We start from the raw sequence: 27,490 nt of genomic DNA, 5'->3' as shown, positions 1-27,490 counted from the left end.
ACCTATTTGGATTTTTTCCCTCTGAGAATTGCCTTATCACATCCTTTATCTACTTTTTTGTTTCTTTTATTAGAAATTCTAGGTATTTTTATATTCTAGGTATGACTTGTCAGCTTTAGTTGCTACAATAATTAACTCCCAATTAGTTATTTGGTAACTTACAGATAATTTATATTTTTGAACATAAATCCTTACTATTTAATGTAGGTAGTTCCAACAATTTTTCATCTTATGGGTAGTAATTTTAGGGTCTTTGTTTTTATGAAGTAATTTTCCGCTCAGAATAAGGATTATGTTTCCCATTTTTGTAGACAAGGAAACAGGATCCCAGTATTGGTGCCCAAGGTCATACTATCAGCAGCATGATTTGAAACAATAAATTAGCTGTTAATAAATTAAATCACGCTATTCATGACACTTTTAAAGCACTAAAAACATTACACTAAAAGCAAAAGTGAAACTCAGAGATCTCTCAAAAAATGCAGCCAACAGTTTCTATACATCAGATTTCACCGAATTTTCCCTTCTGCTCTGAAATTCTTCAAAGTGTCTCAAACTGCGTTACAACCAGGCTGATCGTAATTACAGCTTTGGCCTTCATTAAGCTAATTACTGCTTCTACTCAAATTGAACCATTTCGCTCAAATAACCTGTAAACCAGTCTTTTCTCTGTGATGTCTCTGCTTTTTCTAGGAAAGTACATAGCTGATGTGGGTTCTGTCTTTTCTTAGAGCAGGGAATTTCAAGCTGCCTTTCTCCAAGGAGCCCTGGGGTACAGCTCAACTGTCTCACAGGCAGCATCAGAGGAATGGTGGGAGGAAGTTGAAGACTGGAGTGGGGCTGAACACAGGCCCCCTCCTCCAATTTGACCTATACAAGCTTTGCCTTTACTTGTTGTGTGTATTGGGTAATATGTAAGATCTATTTGAAAGAGGTTTCTGGTAAAAGTTGGGGGCACTGCCTTAGAGAACTAGACTACTCAATATAAGCTGATATATTTTCATCTCTCTGCTTATGTTACATTTATACAGTGCTTTACATTTTGAAAAACACTTTTATATTATTTGGATTTATAAGGCCTGGTAGGCAGGTATAGTTTAACAGCTGCGGCAAAACTCTCTCACAATTAAAGCTCCGTACTGCAGCACCCGTTCTAGCAGGCAGGCTGAAGGGCCATATGTCAAGAGATGGTAGAAATTATCATTGGCTTGGATAGAAGGTAGAACTAGATGCTGTCTAATCTCTCTTCTTGCAAAGGTGTTATGACTAGAGATGATTAGAGAAGAAAGTAACATCAAAAGAATTACCTCCACTAAGCCTTTTGTCTGTTGGGGGTAGGAAGGAGGGACTTCACACATTTATTGAACACCTGTTCTGGTCTAGTTATCATGTTAGGTGCTTCATTTCATTTCATCCTTCCAGCCACTCTGGGAGGGAGGGACTATTGTATCCATTTTAAAGGTGATGAAATTGAACAAAATAAGGCTAAGTGGAAAAGCTTAAAGCCCAGAACTCTCCAGCTCCAAAACCAGGGCTCTTTCTATTTCATAATGATACCTCCACATAAGCATTGCATCTTTTAAAAATTAGCCTCCCCAAACTTCATTTAAGCAGTTGTTACTTTTGGCAGGAAGTTCTTTATACGTACTTCTGTCTCACTCTGGGCATCACGTTGATGCCTCGGTCCTCTCCCTGCCTCCAGTCTGTATCTCTTGCTTTTGGATCAAGCCGCATCATATGTCATTTACAGCCGCATCATCCTCCTTAGTGATGAGGTCACTTTCCGTGACTCAGCTGTGAGCATCTTTCCTACTTTGATTTCCTAGGTTTCCAACACAAGTCCATGCTATTTTTGGTTTTGCCTCAGAAAGATTAGAAAACAGCAGTCTGGCCTTCTGGCTCTCCAAGTTGTTGATTAGACTTGGCTTTCTGTCTTCATTCATGAATTCTTTCCGTGCTGCAAGCTGAGGAAGTTTGCATGATTGAAAGATTCTTCTCTCTTCTCACTGGATGCATCTCTGGGACACAAATGGGGGCTAAATGTGATGTTAGCTTGAGTTGTCTTTGTTTTCCTCTTCCAACAAGAATCCCTCAAACCATGAAACCACTCTTTCCCCCTCCCATCTCCTAAATAAAAGAATGAACATATTGAATAACATTGCTGAGTGTATTTCAAATATGCGTATATTATGACTACTTCCTGAGCAAGACAGAACAATTACCAAAAATAGATACATTTAATCTTAGCCATTTATTACTGAGGCCAATAGTTTAAGCAACTGCTCTGTTAAATGAAAACTGACTGGATTTCACAGCTTGAACTTCTGGAATCTTGACTTTTACAATAGGAAGCAGTTTACTCAAATGTTTATGATTATCCTAAAGCAATGGAGAGTAAGAATGTACAATTGTCTAGCACCTTACAGTTTATGAAGTGTTTTCATATGCGTTATCTGTTTATGTTAATTACTCTATGGGATAAATTTAATCTCCCTATTTCACATAAGCCAATTCAGATGCAAAAAGCCTTAACTTTATAACAGAGCATTAGTTTTGAAAAAAAAAAATGTACGCATAAGGAGATTTAGCAGAGTCACCTAGGCCTAGCATTGCAAGCCATTAACTTCTTTTACCACAAACAATGCTGTGTTGATGAAGAAGTAATGTTACTTTGAGAGAGCTGATCCATATAAAAAATTGAGGTAAGACTGAATTGTCACTCAGCTGGCTGACACTCAGGTCAGGATCAGAGGGGCAGGACTCATGGAATTAAGCAGGGTTTTATATTCTCCATGTGAAAAGTCAGGGCCTTTATTTGTGAACTGCTTTCTCATTCCCTTTTCCTTTCTGAAAGCTTCCTGCAGCCAGCTGCTGTTAGCCAAGGCTTCAGAGCAGTCATGATGCTTTCAGGATGCCCCAACCAGAAGAAAATGAATACTCCACAAAGTCTCATAGGCTAGGTAATATTCTAGGTACTGGGGAATAGGAAGTGTCCTTTCTTTTTATTGAAGTATAGTTGACATACAATATTATGTTCGTTTCAAATGTACAACATAGTGATTCAACATGTATATACATTATGAAATGATCACCATGATAAGTCTAGTAACCATCTGTCGTACAAAGTTATTACAATATTATTGACTATATTCCCTATGTTGTATGTTACATCCCCATGACTTGTTTATTTTATGCCTGGAAGTTTGTACCTCTTAATTCTCTTCACCTATGTCACCCAACTCCCCACCCGCCTCTACCCAAAGAATATATATAACAATATGGTGGAGGGTAGAAGGGATGTTCACTTAAGCTAAGCCTTTTAATACAGAAGATCAGGGCTGTGATGGGGTGACAAGCCTTCCTGAGTAAAGGATGAGCAGTTAGCCTATTAAGAGGGGGCATTTCAAAAAGGGACATCAGCATGAAAGAACAAGGAAATTCCCAGTAACCTGGTGTTTCTAGAAGGTAGCATCTGAACTGAGAAATGGTAGGCGATGAGACTGGAAGATACAGGCAGAGGCCCCGTGATGGAGGACATCATTTTCAACATTAAAGACTTTGGCTTTATGCTGCTGAGCATCTGGGTCCACGAGGTCAGATTGTCTTCAGCTCATCACACTGGTCTCTCTGTGGAGAAGGAATGGGAAGGGTTGAACATGGAGGGAGTGAGATAAACTAGGAGTCTTCTGAATGACTACAGACAAGGGACGTTGAGCCTCAACTGCAGAGGAAGTAGGAATGGAAGGAAAATAACAAAGCTGAGAAACCTTGAGAAGGTGGGGTCACACTTGACAGTTGGACACAGAGGGTGAGAATGAAAAAAGTGGACAAGATGACTTCATTATTTTTGGTCTAAAGGAGGATGCTACAAACCCTCATAGAGAATGCTCCAGGAAGGACAGTTTTAAAAGAAAGATATTAAGTTGAGTTTTAGAAATGTTACATGAGAGGTGCTTATGGGACACTTCTAGAAGAAAATGTTCCACAGACAAAGAAACCAGTTTTTAGGTCAAAGCTAGAAATGCAGCTTCTGCTCTGGTTTGCATCATTCTTTTTCTCATGCTACAACTTTAAATCAGTGGTTCTTATGGACTTCATCATGACCAATTTTGAGAATCCGATGAAAGTAACGGATTGCCTCAGGGTGAAAAAACACACGCATACGTGTTCATGAAATGTGACAAACAATTTCAAGTAGCTCGAAGAGCTCCAAGTTAATAATCCTTGCTTTAAGTAGGACATGAAGCTTCAAAACTCCATGCAAATCTCTGAGCTGCCATGTCATCAACTGAGAGACTGTCCAGGGTCCTCTACTACTGCTGTATGATAGTAGGAGTGCAGTTGCATTCACATGGTTTATTATCACACAATAATACACAAGTCAATTGGAGATCAGCAAACAACAGTGATACCCAGAAACTGTAGCACACAGGCTTCTGCTAACTCTTCTGTACACTACCCAAAATCTTTTTCTCATGACCCCATCCTTTCCCTGTGTCATAAACTCCTCCCCAGACTTTCCTCCAAGGCAGAACTAAAAGAGCAAAGAGTTGTTTAGACTCTGTTACTACTTGTTGACATGTATGTGGTGTTCCTTGTGCCAAGTCATTATCATCATAAGGTGGGGATCCTATTGTGAGGACAACCATGCTTCATCTTCCACTGTATCCTCTGCTCAAGTTGGTCAAACTCTATCAGTGTTCAGAACTCAATTCACTTTTGCTTTCACAAGAATGTGAACATTCTACAGTTTTCACCTCCATATTTTGACTCTTTTTCCGCAAGCTCTGTACAAGTTCCCCTGAAATTTTTTCACACATTTTTGTCCTCCCACTAAACCTTGTTTACATTCCTCTCCTCTAATGCAATAAATAGTCCTTCCAATCAAGAGAATCCCACAAACAGATACCAAGGTGTAGTAAAGTATTCTGTCATTTAGTATTTATTGAGTACCTACTATGTACTAGATCTTCCTTGAGGAATCCAGTCTGATGAATGAGGCAAATGTGGATTTATCAATTACACACTGTGTGGTCATTGTGTTAATAGAGATGGCACACCCAGGAGGTCATATTGTGCATGCTGCACTATCCGTTGTCTGATGGGTTGAGTCATCAGCCATTTTTCTGTGAGCATTTGTTGCACCCCTCCTGAGCAGGCTGCAACGTGCTGTGGAGGCTGATACTCAGACAAATCTTGAATTTGAAAAACTTTCACAGCTTTACAAAGATATATAAAATAAGCTATAATGGAAGGTAGAAGTGATACATGCCATTGATGTGAAGAAAAACAAAGGGTAAACTAATATTTATTAAGCACCTACTATGTGTCAGGAATCATTTCATGTACATTCATTTACATATTCTAATTGAACACTCCTACCTATGTTTTGAAGTATTATCCCCATTTTACACAGGAGGAAATTAAGGCTCAGAGATAATAAGCAAGTTACCATAGATTTCCTTGTTTCTAAAACTCATGTGTTCCCACTCTATATTGCTAAAGAACCTTAGGGAATATATCAAAATAATAAAGTGAGAAAGAATATGACCCATTTAGTTACTACCCAGTGTTCCAGTTTTCTCTCAACTTCATTTCTCTCTTTCCCTCTGCCCGTTACAGGTAAATAGGTACCCTGGAACATCCTTAGGGTTTGTCCCTTCTCAGCTCTAACTATTATTAATATTCTGGTAACTTCAAAAGTAAATCCCTTTGGATGTGACTCAGCAACTGTCTCCTCTCTTTCTCCATGATTTACCCAATCCATGGTAGCATTAATACAGAGATAATTAAACGTACTGCCTTTACAAGATGACCTTGCATGGACATGCCATCTTTTTTCATAAAGCATGAGCATTTATTAATAAGACAGGTATGGCAGGCACCTTTTCTTGTGATTCAGGGCCTCTCGTATCCTTTTTAACAAAACTACTGACAAACCTACCCTTCTGGTTTCCTTTAATGGATGAGAATTATCACAGTTCAGATACATCAGATGCATTCAATATCAGAAGTTGCTGTATATACTCACTAAATGTCCCAAATTTTATCCCCCTTACAATTCAACACTTTGAATAAATGCCAGCAAGCTTCATCGCATTGGAAAATTACTGTATGTTGGAAACAATTTGGATATCAGTATTTGTCAAGCAGCCTTCCTAGGTGTAATGTCTAAAGCAATACTCATTTAACCGACTCGCATTCTCCACGTGATGTTTACCCAATAGTCATCACTCATGTTTGTTCATTTGGTGTTGGGGTGATGAGCCAAGCCACTGTACTCTCAGCTGAGCCTGGAGCCTGTTGAGTTTGGCACTGCTTAATGATGTGCAGGGAGTGAGCAGTTTGCAGAGCCATCTTAGAAACCCAGTTAGCCAAAGACGAAGAGCTGAAAGTTGGCTCATGGGACCACAGGAGGCGGGCTCTTGAGAAAGGGGAGTCATTTAGAAACACCAGTATGACTTGGTTATCCTAACAAGGGAAGGGACAGGTTCTGCGGTAGATGATGCTTTCGGGTCTGGTCTCTTGATATGCACCCCAGGATCATGTGTACAGCATGTTGCTGATGTATTCATACAACTGCATCTTTTCTCTGTGTTTTGGTTTTTGCCATTTATAAACTTGCTTATGGAGTCTTCCTGCTTCCCAGTCACCTTCAGACAAAATGCACTTGTATCAGTAAAGTATCTTGAGACATTCCTTTAAGTGTAGTATTTATCTTGCCGTATGTACTTCATGTCTCTTGTTTTTCCTTCTCCTTTCATTCACCTGTTGCACCATGTTGGTTTGGCATCCACTTCTTTACTCACGTTTTCTCTCTTTTACCTCCTTCTGTTCTTGGATCGGGCAATGAGGAAGAGATACTTTGATCTTGGTATTGTAGAGAAAATGTCTCAGCTGTAATTGAGGTGCTATCCTTTTAGTGGCATGTCAAAACTGGGTACAACACACTTTCTATTGTCAGTTCCAGAATAGACCCTTTCTCCCTGTTACTGACAGAGGACTGACAGAAAACAACTCTGAAGTTCCACTGACAACTCCTGGCCAAAGACTTTAGGAATATCTGTTTCCTCAAGTTAAATAACCTCTTCTTTACCGGGCATTTTCACTAGCCCATCCAAAATTCTCAATCATAAAGTTACAAGGATGCCCAAATTCATTTGGGGGAAGAAAATACAGAGAGGTGAAAGGACGTGCCCAAGGTTACATAGGAGGCAGCACAAGAAGGAAGATGCAAAGCCAGGTAGACACCAAGTGTCCTATTTTAGTTGTTAATCTTTGACTTTGTCACTTCATTCTTCTGCACAAAGATCTTAAATTTTCACCACTTCCTGCAAGATACAGTTCAAATTCTTCTATTTGGCATTCATGGGCTTCCACAGTTTGATCTCAACCTATCTCCCATCAGTTACCTCCCACACCTCTTTCTAAATGAATAAGCATTAACAATAGCCATCATTTATGTCTGATCCCATAAAAGCTACTTGACAAACAGTCTTTTAATCCTTACACCACACTGCAAGGTCTGTATTGTAATCTCCAGTTTATTGGGGCTCTGAGGCTCAGAGGGGTTCAGAAATTTGCCCCAGGACACGTAGATGGTAAATATGAGAGAGCCAAGAATCAAACCCAGTTCTGCCTGACTCCAGTGCTCACTGTTTTCCTTCAACATCTTCCTAAAGCCAAAGTGATCTTGAGCAATTACCTTTCTATTGACCTCGGAACCCCTAACTCTTTCACTCCTCTTTTTAGCCCTAAATCATTCCTATCCTGCAGGACTCCACCCAGAATCTGGTTTGTTCGTACTATGTTTTCTAACCACCCCCACTAGAAGTGGTCTCCCCTCCTTTGAACCACAGAGCACTTGGGAGTGATCATTGTCATAAGTGCCTCAGGGCAGACAGCATGGAGCAGGTAGGAATTAGGAGATTTGGGTTCCGATCTCTGCTCTCCCGCTATCTAGTATGTGATCTTGAGTAAGTCACTTGATTCGTCTTGGCATGTGCTGACCTCTAAAGTCGCACCTCATCAAAAATTCTAGGATTCTGAAGTTGCATTATATATATAATTTCCCGTATGATTTGAATCCTAGACTTCTTTGTGGCAGCCTCACCCCTGCCTTCCCACTGTCTGGTACAGTGCCTTATGTGGAAGAAAGGGCACAGCAAATATTGTTGAGAGATGCTTTTATCTTCAGTTCTAACTCATTCCCATTTATTTGCTTGGGGTTTTCTTATTGACTTCGTCAGTCATTCATTTATTACTAACGTTGAATTTTTCTATAAATTCCAAGATTCTTCCTAAGATCTTCTACCGGTCTCATCTCTGCTTTTAGACAAAATAGTTATTGGTTTGGAATTAAGTTCTTGAAGGCAAGGCCTTTTCATTTTTTTCTATACCCAAAGCAGATAAAACAGAAGGAAAAGTCACTTTGACAATATGAGAGCTCAGAAAGAGAAGTTTGGACAAATACCAGTAAGCACTTTGTAACATTTTCAGTGTCACAGTTTTTTCAGCATTTCATCAGTCCTTGTGCACCTGTACATACAAACCCATAGTTACCAACCTGCACACAAAAAAATGGATGGTTACCAATTAATTGAAGTCATTAGGTTTCAAGTTTTGTTTCAGAGGACTATCATTTTCTGTACCATCTTCAGTGACACTTGTCCCATTTTGCTCCTAAAATCTTTGGCTCCTGCAGGTCCTCAGGCATTCATTTTAGGAAACTGTGGCTCTGCTTATCCCATTGCAGAGTAAATATTATCTTCCTTCCTTCTAACCCCCCAGCAAATTCCTTGAACCCCAATTTTTACTTGTCAGATGATCATGCTAATTCCCAGGCTCCCTTATAACAATAATAATAAAAGTGAAATTCCCACATGGATTTTACTTACAAACACTTTTCTCATTTGCTCACTGTTTGAGTGCTTACTCCTTAGAGGAGCTATGTATTACTCGCTAATCTTTTCGCCAACTTAATGCGGTAGCATTCATTAACGGTAGGGTAAAGTTACAAACATCTTTCCATTCAACTTTCATATTCTGAAATCAATTGTGCTTGGTATTTCCATTGTAATAATTTAAATCATAGGCTTTCTAATTACAGAACTTGGATTCAAGTCTATCTCCTGTCATTAACCAGTATAAATTCTGAGTCGTGGTTTCTAGAATTGAAAGAAATGGAGAGTCCCTATTTGGTAGGATTATTATGAAAATATAATGAGATTAAAGATAATAAGATTAAAGCTAAGAGCACTGGACCTCCACTTAGTAAACACCCAGTAAATGCTAAGAGTCAACATTCCGTCGCCAGATAAACGGCGGTTTATGAGCACCTTTCTCATTTGACTCTTATGACCATGCCTGATTAGATAAGAGAAAGGGTGGATATTAAATTTGTTTTCAGTTTAAAAATATATTTCTGATTAATGAATGCCATGCATGGTGAGGTTCAACATAACATGTACACGTTTTTTAAGTAAGAAATTGAGAACTGTCATAATGTAGTTTCACATTTTTTTTCTGAAGCTTGCTTTGGTTGTATCACTTTACATGATATGTGCCTTTTTCCCCTTCTTTCACACTTCTTTTTTAAATAACAAAACTTAACAGAACATTCCCTCTTCAATATAACTGAACTCTAACACAAATTATATTCTTTTGGAAATCATTTCATCTGTTTTTAATAAGCAAGTAGCAAGAACATTTTTGTTATAGAAATAAGCATTACTTCTAAAAAATTCTGTTAATTTCACCTAAATTATAATTCTAAGAAAGATCCTTAAACATTGGCTATAGTCAAAAAATTTTTGTCCAGAGTTATAAAGTCATTGAAATTTGAAATGAAGGAAAAAAGTGATTGTATTCAACATCAGAAGGTGTATAATTTGACCTAGGAGACCTGTGTCTGCCTGCTACTTCACCCATTCAACAAACTTGTGTCAGCTCCTCCCTGAGTGTTTGGCAGTGTTCTAGGGCCCATGACTAAGTCCTCACCATGGACAGTACACCATTTCCAGAGGTGTTAATATTAGCTTCAATCACCAAGATGGTGAGTGAAGTAGAAATACTGTTTCTACTTCATTGGACTGAACAACTTTCACCAGCACTTAAGATGGAATATTAGTTCAGGCCCTCAAAGGACTTGGGCTAATCCTAAAAGAAATTTGGAGCATTGGAACTTTTAAGAAAATCTAATCCAAAGTTAGTGAATCGTCGAATGTGTTAGGTAAGTTTAACTATTGCTCACCAACATCGCTTTCGTCGGCAATGAGGATGGGTGCCATTGTGAATGCCAAATTCAATTGATTGGTAGTGGCTGCCTGCAGGCAAAGTCCTGGTTCAGCAGAAAAAAGTGCCATGATAGATTAGTGATGTCTGCCATTGACAGGGGAGAGAGGAATGATAGTATATATGTTACATAATTGCCATCTATGTTGTTTTCTCCAAAGGACCCATCAGTAAGGAAAGGGACCACATTCAGGTGAAAGCATGGCAGACCCAAGTGGATTTCTGGAAACTATGGGAACAGCTGCTTTCATCCAGCTGTAAGAGGTATAGTGAATGAGCAGAAAGGAGGTGGTATTGAGTGGAAAAACACAAGACCCATTTCAGATCTTCTTTGGGTGCACTGGCTCCAAAGCACCACTACTGTTGGGCTTTTGCAGAATCAGAGCACTCTGGGCTATTTTAATTGTCTGAGCTTTGTGACTGTGGTGGTTGACAGCTTCTCCTTTAAAGATAACAAATGGCTCGCAATTACTTTAGTTTGGAAAGTGCTCTTCTGACCTGGGACGCTATAATAACCGGCCACGGAAAAGAAAAGGCCTGGGGATTTATGAGGTGTCCCAATTTACAGCCATCTGGGAGAAATACAGCAGGACATTAGTATAGCAGTGTGTTAACCAGAGTTAATCTATCATTGCTACTGTTGTAAACCCTCTTTCCCTCAGCTTAAAACTCTCACAAGGATTCGACCCCAGCCTTTACAAAGACTCGCCAGAAATCATTTTTTTAGCATGTAATGCAGAAACACAGTCTGGTTGACCTTCGGTTTACTGGACTGAGGGGAAATTTCTAGGTATGAGCGATCTTAAAATCCATTAGTAATAAAAAGACAAATGAGATATAGTCTCTTCCTTCAAGGGGTTCAAGGTGCTACTTGGAGACCAGTACTGAATATATAATTTCAATACACTCTGAGAAGTACAATTGTTGAAGCAATGGGGTAAGAATAAAAATATATTTATAAATATATTTGTGCAAAAACTAGTGATGTGCTTAATAATCACTTTCTTTTCCCTGCCCCTAGATTATATTGATAGCCTGTACCCCTACTAGCACTGATTGAGGGCCTCTGTTATTATTCGTTTACACACATGCTTGCTCCTAACTGCCTTTGAGTTTCATAAGGGTGAGCAGTGGGTCTGGTTCTGTATGTTGCCCCCACCTCACCCAGCGATTAGCACGTAGTAAATGCCTAATAAACATTAGCTGAGCTAATACAGGACTTGATATATACTTCCAAAGCTTTTAATGCAATACAAGGAATTGACAACTTATTAGATAAAATTTAGAAAGTCAAAACATATTTACTCTTTTTTTTTAAAGATTTTACTTTTTCCTTTTTCTCCCCAATGCCCCCCAGTACATAGTTGTATATTCTTTGTTGTGGGTCCTTCTAGTTGTGGCATGTGGGACACTGCCTCAGCGTGGTTTGATGAGCAGTGCCATGTCCGTGCCCAGGGTTCGAACCAACGAAAAACTGGGCCGCCTGCAGCGGAGCGCGTGAACTTAACCACTTGGCCACGGGGCCAGCTCAAAACATATTTACTCTTAAGATATTCTATTGATGATTCAGCTGAATTTATTTGGAAATTAAAATGCATATCATGGTGTCTTAAATTTCTCCACAAAGAATGGCCTATTTAAAATATCACACTGTTAAGCTGATGAGCACTGAAAAGGGGAAAGTATTCAGAGAAGGGCGGCAAGGCATTCCTTCCATGTATATATCACAGAGTTTAGACTAGGGGGCTCTGCTAAATTTCACATCCCACTGTGTGGCCATCTCCCCTGCCCAGTCTGTCTGCTGAGGAACATCCACCAACACTTTTATTTTGGTGGCACTGTCCTTCCGGAGTGACCTGCTGAAGCAGTGGTTCCGATTTCCTCTGAGTTCAGCAGCCTTGCCTGGCGGCAGAGCTGGCTTATGAGAACCAGACCTGGCTTCTCCAGCCCAGTATCCCCTGTGGTCTTGCCTCAGCAGGCTGCCTATGAAAAGTTCATTTAATCTCCCTTCCAGAGGGTCACATTGTCCCATTTCATTTGTTACTATTTAACAGTTTAGGCAAAACATGCTGGTAGATTTAAATGCGTGGGGCTTCAGTTATCACTCTCCATGTGAGACAGTAGACATTTCATTTATTTCTTAATAGTGACTAATTTTAGAGTAGTTTGAGGCTGATTTATCTATGCTCACTGATATTTTTTCTGTCCATTTTCCTTTTAGCTCATTCATTCACTCTGTAAGTATTTATGAAACTGACATTAAATGCTGGACACATAGAGACGAATTGGGTAAAATCCTGCCGTCCATAGAGGGTAAAATACACTGGGAGAGATCAACACATGAGCAGATGGTTACCATTTACTCCTTTTTTTCATGCCTTACCAATGAGTGAGTGAAGAAGGGTAGTGAATAGATCTCAAATCTGTTGGTAAAACAGCTCATAATGATTAAAGGAATACCTGGATGCCATTTATCCATTAACAAAAACCATAGAGAATTGCTCATCATTCAGCACTGTGTATTTGGCATTATGAATGTGTACCTTGAAAAAGAAAAATCCTTTCAGGCTCAGTTACTTCTTCAATAAGATTTCTCCCCTGCTTTTGGGGAGGTCCCAGGAGAGTCAGTCCACCCCCATCCCCACCTACTCCATGGTCAGCCATGGCAGCCGTAGCTGCAAGAGAGCAGCACCTCCATAGCAACTACAGTGTGGGAGACTTGCCTTTGGGAAGGTCATTCTTTGTAACTTTCAGAAGATTTGTGAAAGACTTTGCTTTCAACAGCCATGCTTGGCGAAGTAAGGCTAAGTATGGTAGACCAGCATTAGAAAACCAACAGCAGCATAATTATTAAAAGTTTGTAACCATTTTCCCCCATCCTTACTGAAAAAGAGTTTTTCAACCTTCTTTGCAAGAAAACTAACCCTGTATGTTTCCGCCTCTCTCACCACACATGGTCACATATTTTGACTGACTTGCCTGACATGTTATTTATTCAAAGCTGTGGATTAAATGCCACCCACTAATGTGATTTGCTTGGACTTTGCTTGCCTGAGGCCGACTCCGTCAGACACTAGCGAAAATAGCTTCCTGCTGTCGACCAGGGCCATCAATTAGCTAACCAGCAAATCTAGCCTGATTGCTGTATTAATTTGGCTCCCTGTTTCAGTGGGGAAAGGAAGCTTGGTCACATAGCTGTTTGCCTCTTGATCTGTCTCCCCTCAAGGGCAGGCTGCAGAGAGAAGGCAGTGATCCCAGACCTCGCCTTTTCTGTCTCCTCTTTTGGACTGACTACCTGAGGATGCTGAAGAAAGTGAGAAGGATGTTTCTTCCACATCCATTGTTCTTCGACAAACCCAGCACTAACTGATTTTAAGAGGAAGTGCTATTTGAAAGGTTTATTTATTTTTTTTTTTTTTACTGGCTATAAAGATGCCTGAAACCTTAAATAAAAATGCCTTCTTGTGAGAAGCAGGGCACCTGTTAGTGCCTTGTATCTTAGTGTTTGGAAAGTGAAATCACCCAGTTAGCGCCTGTGCAGAACCGCGTGGTCAGGCATTGTATAACGAGTTACTTGGAGGGCTGACACCAAGGCCCTCAAAGCTCTCAATTTGGATTATGATCAGATTTTCAGTATGCTTGAAGCTGCCTGAGCATCACTACCCCCTGCCATCCAATTCCTATTTTATTAGCGGCTAAAAACCAAGGCAAGTTCTGAGCAAGGGAACAGCCATGCTGAGCAACTAGCTCCTTTCTAACTGCTCCAGTGCCATCTGCTTTGCTCTCAGGATAAGTTTGAAAAGTCACCTTTCATGTTCTCTATAATAATAGTCCTCTGTCGGGTTGCTCAGGCCGTCTGGACACTGCCAGCCAGAGGCTTGCCTGCTCAGGGTTGGCACACAGGCTGCTGCCTTGTGTCTGGGAACAGTGATGCTGATTGATGCCCAAGGAATTGTGGATTCACTGAGAAGATGGTGGCTGCCTTTGCTAAAGTGGGTCCCTAAGCCACACCTGTTCCAAGTAGGCGGATGCCAACGCCACAGTGTCTGCGCCTGCCTTGGTGAGAAGCAACCCAGGGAAAGTGGTCTGGCCCCAACGTAGAGGTGGCTTCTGAGCAGAAAGCATGCTCAGAGCTGACATGGTCTCCTGACTGTCCCAGATGAGAGCCCTCATCCTGTCCACATTGAATCTTGTACCTGAAGACCAAGCCCTGGGGAACTGAGGGCAATAACAAGCTGAGGTCTCGATTCTTCATCTGTAAGTTGCATTGAGCATTTTGAGGGAAGGAAGCATGTCTCTTTCCTCTTTTCCCTGGAATGGCAGCAGTCATCACTCCTTCCTACCCTTTTATGCCTCCTCATTTGGACCAGTAGCCCTCAACCAGCTGCACATTAGCATCCCCTGGGTGGCTTCATACAACATGATCAGTGTCTGAAACCCATTCCAGACCAAATGATCAGCATCTCTGGGTAGGCCCGGAAAAGGTTCATTTTAAGTTTTGTTATAGACTGAGGGTTGAGAATTACTGATTTTTGAGGCTCTTTCTTTCTTTCAATCATTTGATGAGTCCATTAGTCATAAATAAAACAGATATTTTCTCAAGAACTACTACTTGATTGGATTGTGCAGACTCTGGATGTACAATAGTACATAGGGAGGACATAGTTCATGACATTATGGTACAGTCTTATGATGGCAAAATAGGTGGCACTAACCCCAACTTTGCAGGGAGGGCAGGAGGTCAGGGAAAGACTTCTAGACTTGAAGAATGAGCAGGTATTAGAAGGAGCGTGTGAGTCACAGATGGAAGGAAGAGCACAACTGAAGACACAAGGGTGAAGTTCAAGGCATTGAAAGGATCTCAGTGTAGCTAGATTGTGGGGTGCAAGGGGTGGGGCCAAGGAGGAGGCATCTGCTAGAGGAGGAAGCTGAAGGCAACCTTGAGGGCCCACGTGGTCACACTAGATGGGCTGGTCTTCACCCGCCAGCAGTGCTGGACCACTGCAGGCTTTCAGCAGGCGAATGATGCGGTCAGATTTGCATTTTAGAAATAATCTAGCATCTGTGAGGAGGAGCTGGAGTGGGCAGAGTTGAAGTCAGAGGCTTTTGGGTAAACCAGGACAGGTAATGGGGCAAGGGTCCAGGAAGGAGTCGGTGAGAATGACGTGAAGTAGACAGAAGGGACAGATATTCAAGAGATGAGTCATCATCACGCCACTCCTGAAAACTGTAATCCTCAGAGCAAAATTCCCGACTTTCATGAACACTCAGGTCCCCAAGCCCACGTAGTTCCATTATTTTGATGATTGCTATATAGTTTCCCATCACTCACCAAAGATGTAATAGAACTCAGAGTTACATTACGGTCACAATACAGATATATTAGGCCTTGACTGTCAGCAGTTGGCATTCGGACTCTAACTTGGGGGGAGTCAATCAATGGAAAGCTTCAGTCTGCAGTGAACTGTTTTTTCTCAGCTCTTGGGTACATATCTTGGCTTTCGATGTGATGCACAACAAGCCTAGCATTTGCTGCGTTAAGAAATGCCATCTTAGAGAGGCATGGTGACAGTGACCTCACTGCCCGTGTCACACACAGCACTGTCATCATCACCCCCTCAGACAGATGCCCGCAGGAGCTCAGAGCTCAGGGGACTGATAGAGACACTGGAGAAGCAGAGCAGGGAGAGGTTACATGGCTGGCTGATTCTTGTTATTACTGTATGCCAAGATGAGACTGTGTCCTTTGCGAAATGCAGAGGAGCTTTTTAGCATTTATTAATAAACAAAATGTCTCAAATTCATCTGTTATAATTGAGGACACATGATGAAATCGAGAGGCGCTGGAGGTTACACATCGGCTGGGCTGACCTTCTATGATTTCAGAACAGTTTCTGTTCATTTACATTAAACCTGACCCCACAGGACCCTGGAGAGCCAGGCCCATGCCAGGGGACTGCACTGGACAAACCCCAGCGGGAGGTGTGACAGGAGTATCTTCAAGGCCCTGAAACCGTTCATGGGGAAAGTTGAGAACACTTTAAAAAAAAAAAAACTCTAATCTGTTGGAATCAGTTGTGTTCAATGCAACCTAAATATAATCTGGAACTGCCCTGAACGTGTTATAAACACCCCACACACATCATCATGAGGGTGTTTGCATGCTGCAAGCAAGGTTCTTTTCTTTGGATAAGCTCTCTTTAGGACTCTGATTCACAGGAAACCTCATAATGACGAGTATAATGTATTGGGGTAACACTCTGCATCTCCCAATCCTGACTAAAGATTATCACCTCCACTTCATAAATAAGGAAACAGAGAAGCTGAGCGATTTCCGCAGCTAAGTGAGTGATGGAGAAAGACTTTTTTTTCTCTGAGGAAGTTTAGTCCTGAGCTAACATCCGCGGTCAATCCTCCTCTTTTTGCTGAGGAAGACTGGCCCTGAGCTACATCTGTGCCCATCTTCCTCTATTTTATATGTGGGACACCTGCCACAGCACGGCCTGATAAACAGTGCATAGGTCCGCACCCAGGATCTAAACTGGCGTACCCCAGGCCTCTGAAGTGGAGCGTGCAAACTTAACTGCTATGCCACTGGGCTATGGAGCCAGACTTTTAAATGAGCACTGCCTGTCTCTAAAGCCAGGTGCTTTGCCTCTATACCAGGTGTTGGCAAACCACCACCAGCAGGCCAAAGCCAGCCTACCACCTGTTTTTGTAAATCAAGTTTTATTGGAACACAGCCAAGCTCATTCATTTACTTAGCGTCTGTGGCCACTTGTCCCCTACCACAGCAGGGCTGAGTAGTTACACCAGACACTCCAAGGCCAAAAAGCATAAAATATTTACTATCTGACCCTTAACAGAAGTTTGCCAACCTCTGCTCGATGCCACACCTCCCCAAAATAAATACAGAAAACTTCAATGCTGCTCCTTGGGCCCAGAGATCACTTCTGTTTTTCTCTCTCCTTTATTTAATACACCTAACACCACTCAGCAAAAATTCTCGTTTGCATAGACTAGCAGTCCACTCCCCAGCTGCAGCAAGACTACAAAGTAAAACCATTTTTAGTTTCCAGAAGCTGTCCTAATTTTAAAGGCCTCGGAGGGAGGCGGGGGTGGAATCAACAGCCTGCATCTGGGTCAATAATTGTGCCTGCCAGGTAAGTCACCAGTTTTTACCCTAGCTTCTTGTACTTTTTCTGGGCAAGGCCACTTCTCCCCACATTCTAACCTTGAAGAGTAGCCCCCAAAGCGATCCCTGGTTTCCAGGAAGCTACCTTGCCTACACATGAGCACTTGGGGTCTTCCTTCCCCTAAACCCTTCTCCAGGCAGAATCCCTCTAAATTTTTGGTTCTTGTGAACCTTCAGGCATTTTGTGTGTGTGTGTAAGAACACTTCTGGGAAGGAAAATGGTCCAGTCCTGAGCTCAGCAATGAAAACTCTTCCCCGTGAGTCATTTCAAAGCTGGACTGTATTGGCATCTGTCTTCCCCGAGACAGCCTTTTCTCTTCATTATGAGGATAAATCCATTTAATGGGGCAGCACTGATTGGGTAAATTGTACCTTTCTGTAACTGCCGACCCCTCTTTAGTGGCAATGCCTAGTAGCGTTTGCTGCTGTGGCTTCTCCTGAAACCCTTGGGATGGCTGCCCATGAGCCCCTTCCAGCTCAGCCTTGGAAGGATTCACAAAATGACCTCTGGAACCCTAAGACACCATCTCAAAGCCATAGACTTTATTCTTTAGTCTTTGTAAAAGTACATTTTGGAAACCATGTTAACAGTCTTATTATTCTGTTAAGAATGTATTTTTTTAAGTCTACAGATGAAAGGTAGGAGCCTAAGAGTCTTGGCATAGAACATATCAATCATCATTGCAGTCTGGAAGATACTGTGTTAAGTACTATGGGCCACAATACATATAAGAAACAGGTCCTGCCCTACAGGGATTTACAGTCCAGACGGGGGGAAATGTACGACAATAACTAACAACCACTTTCTGATGATATGACAAGAATCGCTCTAGATGCCGTACTGAAGGCTCAGAAGTGGTTCTGGATGTTTGCTGACACACTTGAGTGTGCAGCAGAATCACCTGGAGGGGATGTGGAACCACTGACCGCTGGGTACCACTCCTAGAGTTTCTGATTCGGTAGGTCTGGGGTGAGCCTGAGAAGTTGAATTTCTAGCAAGTACCCAGGTGATACAGATGTGGTCTGGGAATATCCTGTCAAGGATATTTTCATAGAAGAAACCTCTGACATAAGTCATTTCATTCTTGGACAGTAAGGGAACTCACATTTGTTGTGTGTCTAGTATGTTCCAGCCAATGTATCAGGTACTTTACATGTAATGCCATGTTTAGATTTCACAACATCCCTGTGAACTCTGTACTATTGCTTCCACTTCACAGTGAGCAGACTAAGGCTCAGGAAGGGCAATGCACATTTGCCAAATATCCACAATGCACCATAAAGAGTATCAGGCTTTATCTAGTTAACAACAACCTGATGAATTTTAAATGATTAGTAGTCCTGGTTTACAGATGATAAAAATGAGTCTGGGAGAGATTGACTATCTTGAGAAGGGTCACAGCCTGGCTTCAAAATCATGCATACCCATCCCTTTGCTGAACGCTGCTAACATGGACTACAAAAGCATATGTCTCCAATGTCTGAGGCAAGCACTACCTACCTCCTGCCTTTGCTCTTGCTGGTCCCTGTGCCTGGATTCCCTTCCCCTCTTCTTCACCTCAGTAACTCTCATTCATCCTTCAAGTTCCAGCACAGTTTTGTCTCAACCACGCAGACTTCTCTGACATCCCTCTTTACCCTAACCGGAGCAGGAGTAATGACTTCTTTCTATGTGTCCCAACATGCTTTATATTTTTGAATTCCAGTACATACCCCTACATTCTCTTATCATTGACTTATCATTAGTTTCAAGAAAAATTCCAAATTTTCCATCTAAGCAAGCAAAACAACCCACCATGTAGTTCTGCCTGATTTTCAACCCTATGTCTCAGCTCCACCTGATTTCCCCAACTAAATGAAACCACCATATACTCTTCCCCACCCAGGGCTGTACTCTCCTTCCTCCAAGCCTTGGCTCACACTGTTTCCTCCATCAAGAATCGCTCCTCCCCTGCACCTCATCATGTCCACATCTGGCCTCTCCTCAAGCCCCAGCCGAAGTCCTGGTGCCGTGCCCTCAGCCTGCTGGCACTTGAGAGGGGCTCAGTAAGCATTTGGAGAATGAATGTCTTGCCCTTGTCCACTGTGACATCACTTCCCCCCTTGGGGGAGGCAAGGGTACACATGTGTCTTACCCACTTTCCCAGACCAGGAGCTCCTTCAGCACAAGGCCTCAAATGTCTCACTCACAGTGCCTCACATACTGTGGGTGCTTGAAAACCAGTTGCTGAATGAGTAGATGAATGATGCCGGATAAAGGTTGTGGGTATAAAGGCTGGGTCAAAGAGGTGATTAGACTAGGAGCACACCAAGGCTCAGTAGATCTTGGGATAAAATACAGGAGCACATTTCAATTAACAACAAGGAAACCAGGAGCACAGACAACCAGCATGCTTGATTCTATTCAGAGATCCTCAGCAGTGACACCTTTAAGCCAGTCTTATAAGGAGCCAAAAGGTTTTCTCCATTTGAAGTAAAAGTATCTTGTGAGACTCCCAGTTCTTTTGTGACATGTGACATTATTAAAGAGAACATGTACTAAGAACTCCAGAAATACACCACAGGCACAGTTCAGATCTTGATTAAATAATCAGTCAATATCAACAGTGAGTGCAGACTCTAACAACATGTTTTCTTTGATGTCTGTGGCAAAGCATATGCTGTAATTAAGAAGTTTTGAGTCCATTGATTTGCTGATGCCTCTGCAACACCATTTGTGGGATTTTCAAAGAATGATAAAAGGTCTGATATTTTCCAGAGGACAGAGTTAAGGATGGTGGTTGAGTATCCTGATTTAAACTGCACATGTAGAGTATTAACAGAGTCTTAACACCATTAATTGTAGCTCTTGTAGAAGCTACTTTGCAAAGGAATAGAAGAGTATTTGATTTATTAAGTATTTTGTCTTCTTAAAAAATCAATGACATCTTTCACTGGGGTCATTTTCCTTGGCACACAGACTGACTATAGAACTTCCTGGGGCCAGTGCCAAGCAAAACTGTGAAGTGAAAAGGTGAAGCCAGTCTTTGGCTCCACCAACCTCTGTTCAGTGCTGTGTACCCACCACTTGCATCCCTTTCCTTAAGGCCAGGTGCTCTCTTGGCCTCTTCCCCCTTATCCCATCAACCTACTCTTAGGAATTGGTCTGTATTTTCTTCAAACTGAAGTATAAGTGATTGCTGGGAATTTAAGGATTATTCCACTGATGGATTCTTACATCTATTAGGGATCAGTCTTAAGCTAGAGGAATGAAACTCTGAGTGGATTTTTAGTGTAAGATATAAGTAGGAGCTGAAGCATTTCCCATATTACGTAAAGGATTATTATTATTTCCATGCAAAGGTACAACTATGAGCATATAAATGAAGATGATTTTTAAAGTTATTTCTTGTTGAAGGAGCTTCGTTGTTTCTATACAGCTTTCTTGTCCTACATCTACCCAATCCAGGCAACCTTGGCCCCACAAACTGGGACTCCTCTTTGACTTCATTGTATATATTTTTGGGGGTCTTTGGTTGCAAGTGACAAGAATTCCATTCAAACTACCTTAAGGAAAAAAAAGATCCATGTAACCGAACCACCAAATCTCAGGATTGGACTGACTTTATGGCTTAACCATTAACACTCTCTCATACACACACACGTCTGTCTTTTTTCTTTCTGATTGTATTGGCATCAGTCTCATTATCTTCCACTCTCCTGCATATTAAGGGATGGGATAGTCTTAAAGTTCTCAATTTGAGGGGGAAAGAGCATATGTCAGCTCTGCCTCAAGTCAAGTGAGAAAAGTCTGGGGGAAGATGCTGATTGGTCAGTTTAGGTCACATGCCCACTTCCTATTGTGATCGTTGTGTCTAGTCAGATGTGGTCTTGTGACTGTCATCTCTGTGACAGCCCCTTAAGAAACATATGAAGTAGAGGAATCATCTGGCCCTCTGAGCTTCTGTTTCTTCATCCATAAAATGAGGGAAATAGAGACATCTCTAAAACTCTCCCAGCTTTAACTTAGATTCTATTTAAAAATCTCTTCTTCATTTTTAGCATTCTAATCACTGTATCTTTGTCTCTCTTACATGTCCTACCTCCCACCAGAAGGTCAAATAACATTGGGAGGTGATAATTATCTCCTTGGCTCAACTCTGAGTTTCTCTAAATGGGGAACAAGGCAGCTCCTGTGGTGCCCCTCACATGAAACAGCAAAGCATTGTAATTCAGCCTTGACCAAATTTAACCACCATTGATACCACGTGATATAAGATGGTCACAATTTCAAAATTTGTCAAGCATCCCAAATTTAGCATTTTGCCTGAGTGAAAAAAGAAGCAGATCAAGTGGAAGGTCAACTGGAATTTTATTTTTTTATGCCGTTATACTGGGGACATGAAACGATGCTTATGTAACTGGTTCCAATTCAGATGCAGCCCAGATTCAAAGTGGCTAATGTGTGATAGTGTCCAGATTATTCATCTATTTCCACACCATTGAACACCTGTTCCTCTTGCAAAACCTATATGATGTCTTCTTCTCTGAAATGCCTCCCCACGTGCCAAAAAAGTCCATCAGTCCATCTTCTCTGTCACGTCTACACTTCTATTGTAATGATCTTTGCCCATGTCTAGCTCTCTTATTAAACCATTACTTCACAGAAGGCAGGGGCCATACTTTATTCATCTTTGAATTCCTAGTGCTTCACCCAGTATAGACATGTGGTAAATACTCAATAATGTTTGTTGTGTTTACTTTACAAATAATGATTCTCAAGCAAATTTTTCTTAATAATTTCTATCAATACAGTCTGATTTATGGTAAGCTAATAACCAGTTGTGCTGGACTGTAGGGATCAACCAGCCATGGCCCCAGAAACTTCCATGAGTCAGACTTCTGGAGGACAGTTGCCTTTGTGCCTTTATACGACTGCTGTCACCAGCAACCACTTCTTCACAGAGCAGGCATGGCACACATGTCCTCTGAAGACAGTGGTGCCTACTGGATAAAGCAGATCCATGCGTGAATGATGTAAATCTGTCATCCTCCAAGTTTTCTTCTATAGATTCCTGAGATACCTGCCATTAGATTCTTTGTCTGTGCTGAGATATTATCTCCCAGAAAGCTCCTACAAAAATGCAAATATGTTACCCAGTAGAAGATATTCTTACTCTGGACGTGGAGTCATAAAAGTCAGAAGAATAAAGGAAAAATGAGGGTTGATATCACTTAAAAATAGGTTTGTCTTTCTTCCAGCCACCTATGACTCATCTCACCTTCAGTTCAGCCACTTTCAGTTGGCTGAGAGAAAATATGGTTGACATGGGATCCCTCGGAGCATGGAGGCACAGAAAGCAGTGGGTCTGCAGATGACTAAAGAGTGAGGACACCTGGCATCCCTGAGTTAGGGGACTCATGGGACTGTGAGTTCCCTTTAGGCCTGATGGGCACCACTCTGGTCTTCCTGAGGCCAGTTTAATTTTGCTGCCAAGGAGGATTTGCTTTCTTGTTCTGCCTCCCAATGGCCTCTAGACCCCTACCGATCACTAGACAGGTCCTTATGTGGATAGGACAGCTCTAGGAGAGAGGTACACTTAGAGAAAGATGAGCAGATTGCTTAGCAACCTGCACCATCAGAGAGGGGCAGCAGCATTAAACAAAGCTCAGCAAGTGCAAGGAGCTATCAAGTGTTTGGAAGATAATTCAGCTGCCTAATATTTCCTGAGGCAGTGAGATTTTCCCATCACCTAGCAGTCAGGCAGATTTGGAAGTTCTGGTTTGCCACAGTTTTTTCCATAGTGTAAAATTGTTGCTTCTATTACAATAACATTTCATGAAAATGGAATTTTGTTGGGACTAGTCAGTGAGCAGTTACTTAGTACCTGCCATGTATGAATTATTGAACAAACAACTGATTAGAAGCCGTGAGGTGTACATTGGGATCATATTTATAGTGGTAAAGGGTAAGCAGTACCCCAGGGCTATTCAACATCTAGTGTATGCTGTCTCCACCATCCTGGGCTACTTGGTATCTTAGAATTTAGCTAGATATGTGTGACCTTAAATAAGTCCCCAGTCCTTCTCAGTCTCAATTTCCTTATCTTTAAAATAGTGGTAATAACACCTACTCTATTATATTGGAGGGAAGATTAAGTGGGGTGATGAACAGCCAAGGGCCTGGCACAGAATCTAGCATATAGTTGAGGTGCATTTGTGATTTTCTCTTATTTTTAAGTTACTAAGCAACACCAAGATGGTGGCCTGGATGGCGGTATAGTAGTGTGTGTACAATCCTAGGTTCAAAGCCCAGCTCAGCCACCTACCAAAGCCCAACCTCAGCTACCTACCAATGATTTTGAACTAGTCATTTAAGCTTTCAAAGCCTCAATTTCTTCGTATGTTAATGAAATAGCGATAATTTCTACCTCATAGATTAAGTGGGTTAAGAGAGAGAACATATATAAAATGCCTACCGTAGTATCTGGCACATGGTAGATACCTTATCAGTGGTAATAATTGTTGTTCTCATCTGTAGTGGAGGATGAAAAAAGAAGCCCCAAGATTACTGCAAGTCTCTTGGATGCCTCTGTGTTTTCTGATCTTTTCCTGCTTTATGTGTTCTGATGAAGATGAATCCACATTAATAAAGGCAATAGTTAATTGCCTCCTTGTGGGCTGGACCTGTCCTGAGGCAGCACATTACCATATTCTTTTTTCTTGAGGCTTCCAGTGGGATACGGCTGTTCTAATTTAATAGACCTCTTTTTTAGTGCCTGGCTCAAAGAGGCAATACCACATGGACATTTCCAAATGCATCATTTGTATGAACACTCAGGCCTTAACTACATGGGGAAACCATTCTGGAAGCGGTGGGTCTGGGTATCATTTCACATTTATTTGAACTGATTCCAACCAAACTTCCACAGTTAATTGTGTCTCAGCGATTTTCTCCTGGAAAAAATAATGATTATGCAGACTTCTAGCTGTTGCTTGGACTTCTTTTGTTCTCGAATTTGCATTGTTTACAGTGTTGTTTCAGCAGCAGTCGTATAATATATGGAGCAAATGGAGCACTCCTCCCACCCCAAGCCTCCCCGCCCCCCAATTCGAAGTTAGTCAATCCATCTCCCTCCTTGTGGTTCCAATGGTAGAAGAGAAAATGGAAGGTGTACGTAATGGGAGTTTACTCTTTGGAAAAGAACGCTCAAGATTTGGGCTGAGAGGGCAAGCAAAGGGAATCAGGGAGGTAGGGAGCCGTTAACTCTGAGAGACTTTTCAGGATGGGCAAAGTCAACCCCCAGGAAAATTATGGTCTTCCTTTAATCTACAGGTAATGCAGGTGGTGAAGGAGCAGGTTATGAGAGCTCTTACAACCAAGCCTAGCTCCCTGGACCAGTTCAAGAGCAAACTGCAGAACCTGAGCTACACTGAGATCCTGAAAATCCGCCAGTCTGAGAGGATGAACCAGGAAGATTTCCAGTCCCGCCCGATTTTGTAAGTTAGCCCTGACCTCCGTTTCCTCAAAGGCTCTGACCCACCATTTCTGGAGTGAAAGCCTGTCACACAGCTGGGCCGTGTTGTGAGCTCTTTACAGAAGGCCAACAAAAGACATTCACAAGATCTCAGTTCAGTTTTTGAAGTCTCAGCAGCTCCTTAAGGAAGGCTGAGCAGGGCTGGGCTGAGTGGGAAATGGGGACAGATGCTGGCAGAAGACTCTAAACCAGGGAGTGGCCCAGTTATTGATGAGTCCTCTAAAGATTTGTAGCTAAAGAGTTTGGGACCTTTTCTAACACTTGTGACAAATTTTTTTTTGTCTTTGAAGCTATATCCTTTATAGATGCCTTTGAGTAGCAAGATGCTCTGACACAGCCACAGTGAGGTCCACCAATAATTTAAGGAACATGAACACTCAAGTAGTGTGAGTGGGAGGGAGGGAGAGCTTGTGAGGGAGAGAGAGCGCCACCTCCCCCCGCCCTTTGGCTCTGCTTCGCTTCAGAGTGTCTTGTACCACTCTTGTGACTATTGACATATAGGCCTAAAGTTGAAAGGCAGCAGGCCTCCATTTTTATAGGACTTTGCGTCAAATATCACATGCAACAGTGGTGTAATTTCGCGTATCTCCATTTTTAAGATGTTCTGAACCTTGAACACAAGGCCTGTTTTGTTTACTTCATCTTTTCTTAAAACTGGCCTATTAATTTCCCTTGCCCTTTTCTAAGAACAAGGTCAGTTTTGTTATTCTTATAATTTATAAAGAAGGAAATAGGGAAAAGGGTGGGGGTAAGTAAAGTGTTTGACATGTGTTCGCATTCTTCACGCAGAAGACTGGACACAGCTTCTTCTGAACTTTCATGTGAAGCCAACTTACAACCTAAGTGTCCTTACGAAGCCCGTCTGAAACCTCTCTCTCTCCGTTTCTGATTTTTTTTATTTCTGCCCCTCTTTCCGTTCTTTGTTCTTATGTATTTGACGTTGTTAATGCTTGGCAATTTGCGAAGCACCCCCTCCTGCTATTTCATTTCCTCACATCCATGTGAGATAGGCGGGTCTTATTCCCATTCAAGGACCAGGGTATAGTCTAGAGAGGTGAGGACCTCCTTAGCAAGCGGAGGAGCCAGGACTTCAACTCTAGCCCTCTGATCCCTCAGCTAATGCTTCGTCCACCCTGCCAGAGCTCCTCTGCCAGATGCAAGACTAAGATGAAGTTAAAAACAGTGCACAGGTCTGAATAGACAGTAGCCAAACTATAACATCTACTTTGTGTTCATTTTCAACGTTAAGAAGCACCTTTAGAGGAACCACTTGAGTTAAGGCCAAGTGATTCTAAATTAATGTTTGACCATGACTTTGTTCCAAGTAAGAATGTTAACTGCATGTCAAGTGTGAACACTTTGCTCTTGCTTTGGCTTCATATCTTTACTTCCCAAGCCTCTGCCTGTGACATTCTGAAGTTTCTTTTCCCTTTAGTACAAGAAGCTCCTATCTTTACATTTATTATGTAAGGAGAAGCAGTGCAAATATGAAGGAAATCTCCTGTGTGTATGTAATCTGCCATCGTCACTCAGCCACGGGATTGAAAAGCACGGTGGCCCCCTAGAGTTCTTGGAATACTTGCAGTAAAGTCATAAAGACATGTCAGAAGCTATAGCATTTAAGTGGGAAGGCCATGAACCAGCCTGATCATTATCCCAGCCCCTGAAACAGACAGACAGGAACCAGCTTCCAGCGTCTTCTCCAGTCATTTTTTTGTCTGTTAGAATGATCTACTAGACAGGAACTCATTGTGAGGTTGGATGAAGTCTAAATGCTGCCAAAATGTCTCACAGTTTGAACCCAAGTCAACAGAAGAAAGGGACAGACCATATTTGATTATTTTCATTCATTTAACAAGTATGTGTTGAGTGACTCCTACCTGTGAAGGCTTGCCCAAGGTGCTGAGGACAGACAGAGAACCAGAGACAGTTGCCTTTACTGTCCCAGGCTTTAAAGCTGGCGTTCGAGGGATTACCAGGGACTGTGCTCAGTGCTTGGTTTGGAGGAAGCACAGGTAGGTGGGTTGTCATGAGAGCACAAAGAACACACATCTAACCCAAGCTGGGGAGTTAGGATATTAGAACTTTAGAGCTGCAAAGCACCCTTAAGGTCATTCAGTTCAAGGCTGTCATTTTGCAGACTGGGACAACAGCTTGGCTGGGGCCTGAGCATTAGTGCAGAACCCCGCTGGCCATGGTCCCCTGCCTCTCAACCTGAGCCCCGTAGTGCTCTTCCCTCGCCTGCCTGGCTGCCTCTGCACATGCTGCACCCAGCACAGTGGCAAACCTCAGGGACACGAAGACCCCTTGAGGCATGTGTCCCATTTTTTGTAAAATGTTTATATTTCCTGAGAAGAAAAATGCAAACTCCATGTGAGCCAATGTTTTGAGGGAATATATATTCATCAGTTGAAGAAGCTCTGTTTTCTTAGGTCTTGACTAATTATTTCAGAGAGGAGGTATTTGTTATTTTCTACTTAGCATG

At 41.9% G+C, this 27,490-nt stretch overlaps 1 protein-coding gene across 24 annotated transcripts in view; it reads left to right on the top strand.

The window, feature by feature from the left end:
* The window catches only part of ELMO1 (engulfment and cell motility 1), a 523,453-nt gene that overhangs the window by 455,674 nt on the left and 40,289 nt on the right, over positions 1-27,490 (top strand). For all 24 annotated transcript variants that reach the window (XM_023639526.2, XM_023639522.2, XM_070264858.1 and 21 more), the window contains one exon: positions 24,804-24,967. In XM_023639526.2, the coding sequence (XP_023495294.1) occupies positions 24,804-24,967 (164 nt within the window). The remainder of the gene's footprint in view (positions 1-24,803; positions 24,968-27,490) is intronic.

This window comes from Equus caballus, chromosome 4, assembly GCF_041296265.1.
Source record: "Equus caballus isolate H_3958 breed thoroughbred chromosome 4, TB-T2T, whole genome shotgun sequence".
NCBI classification, from domain to species: domain Eukaryota; kingdom Metazoa; phylum Chordata; class Mammalia; order Perissodactyla; family Equidae; genus Equus; species Equus caballus.
Note: the sequence above shows the minus strand (reverse complement) of the source record. Positions and strands in the feature narration are given on the sequence as shown.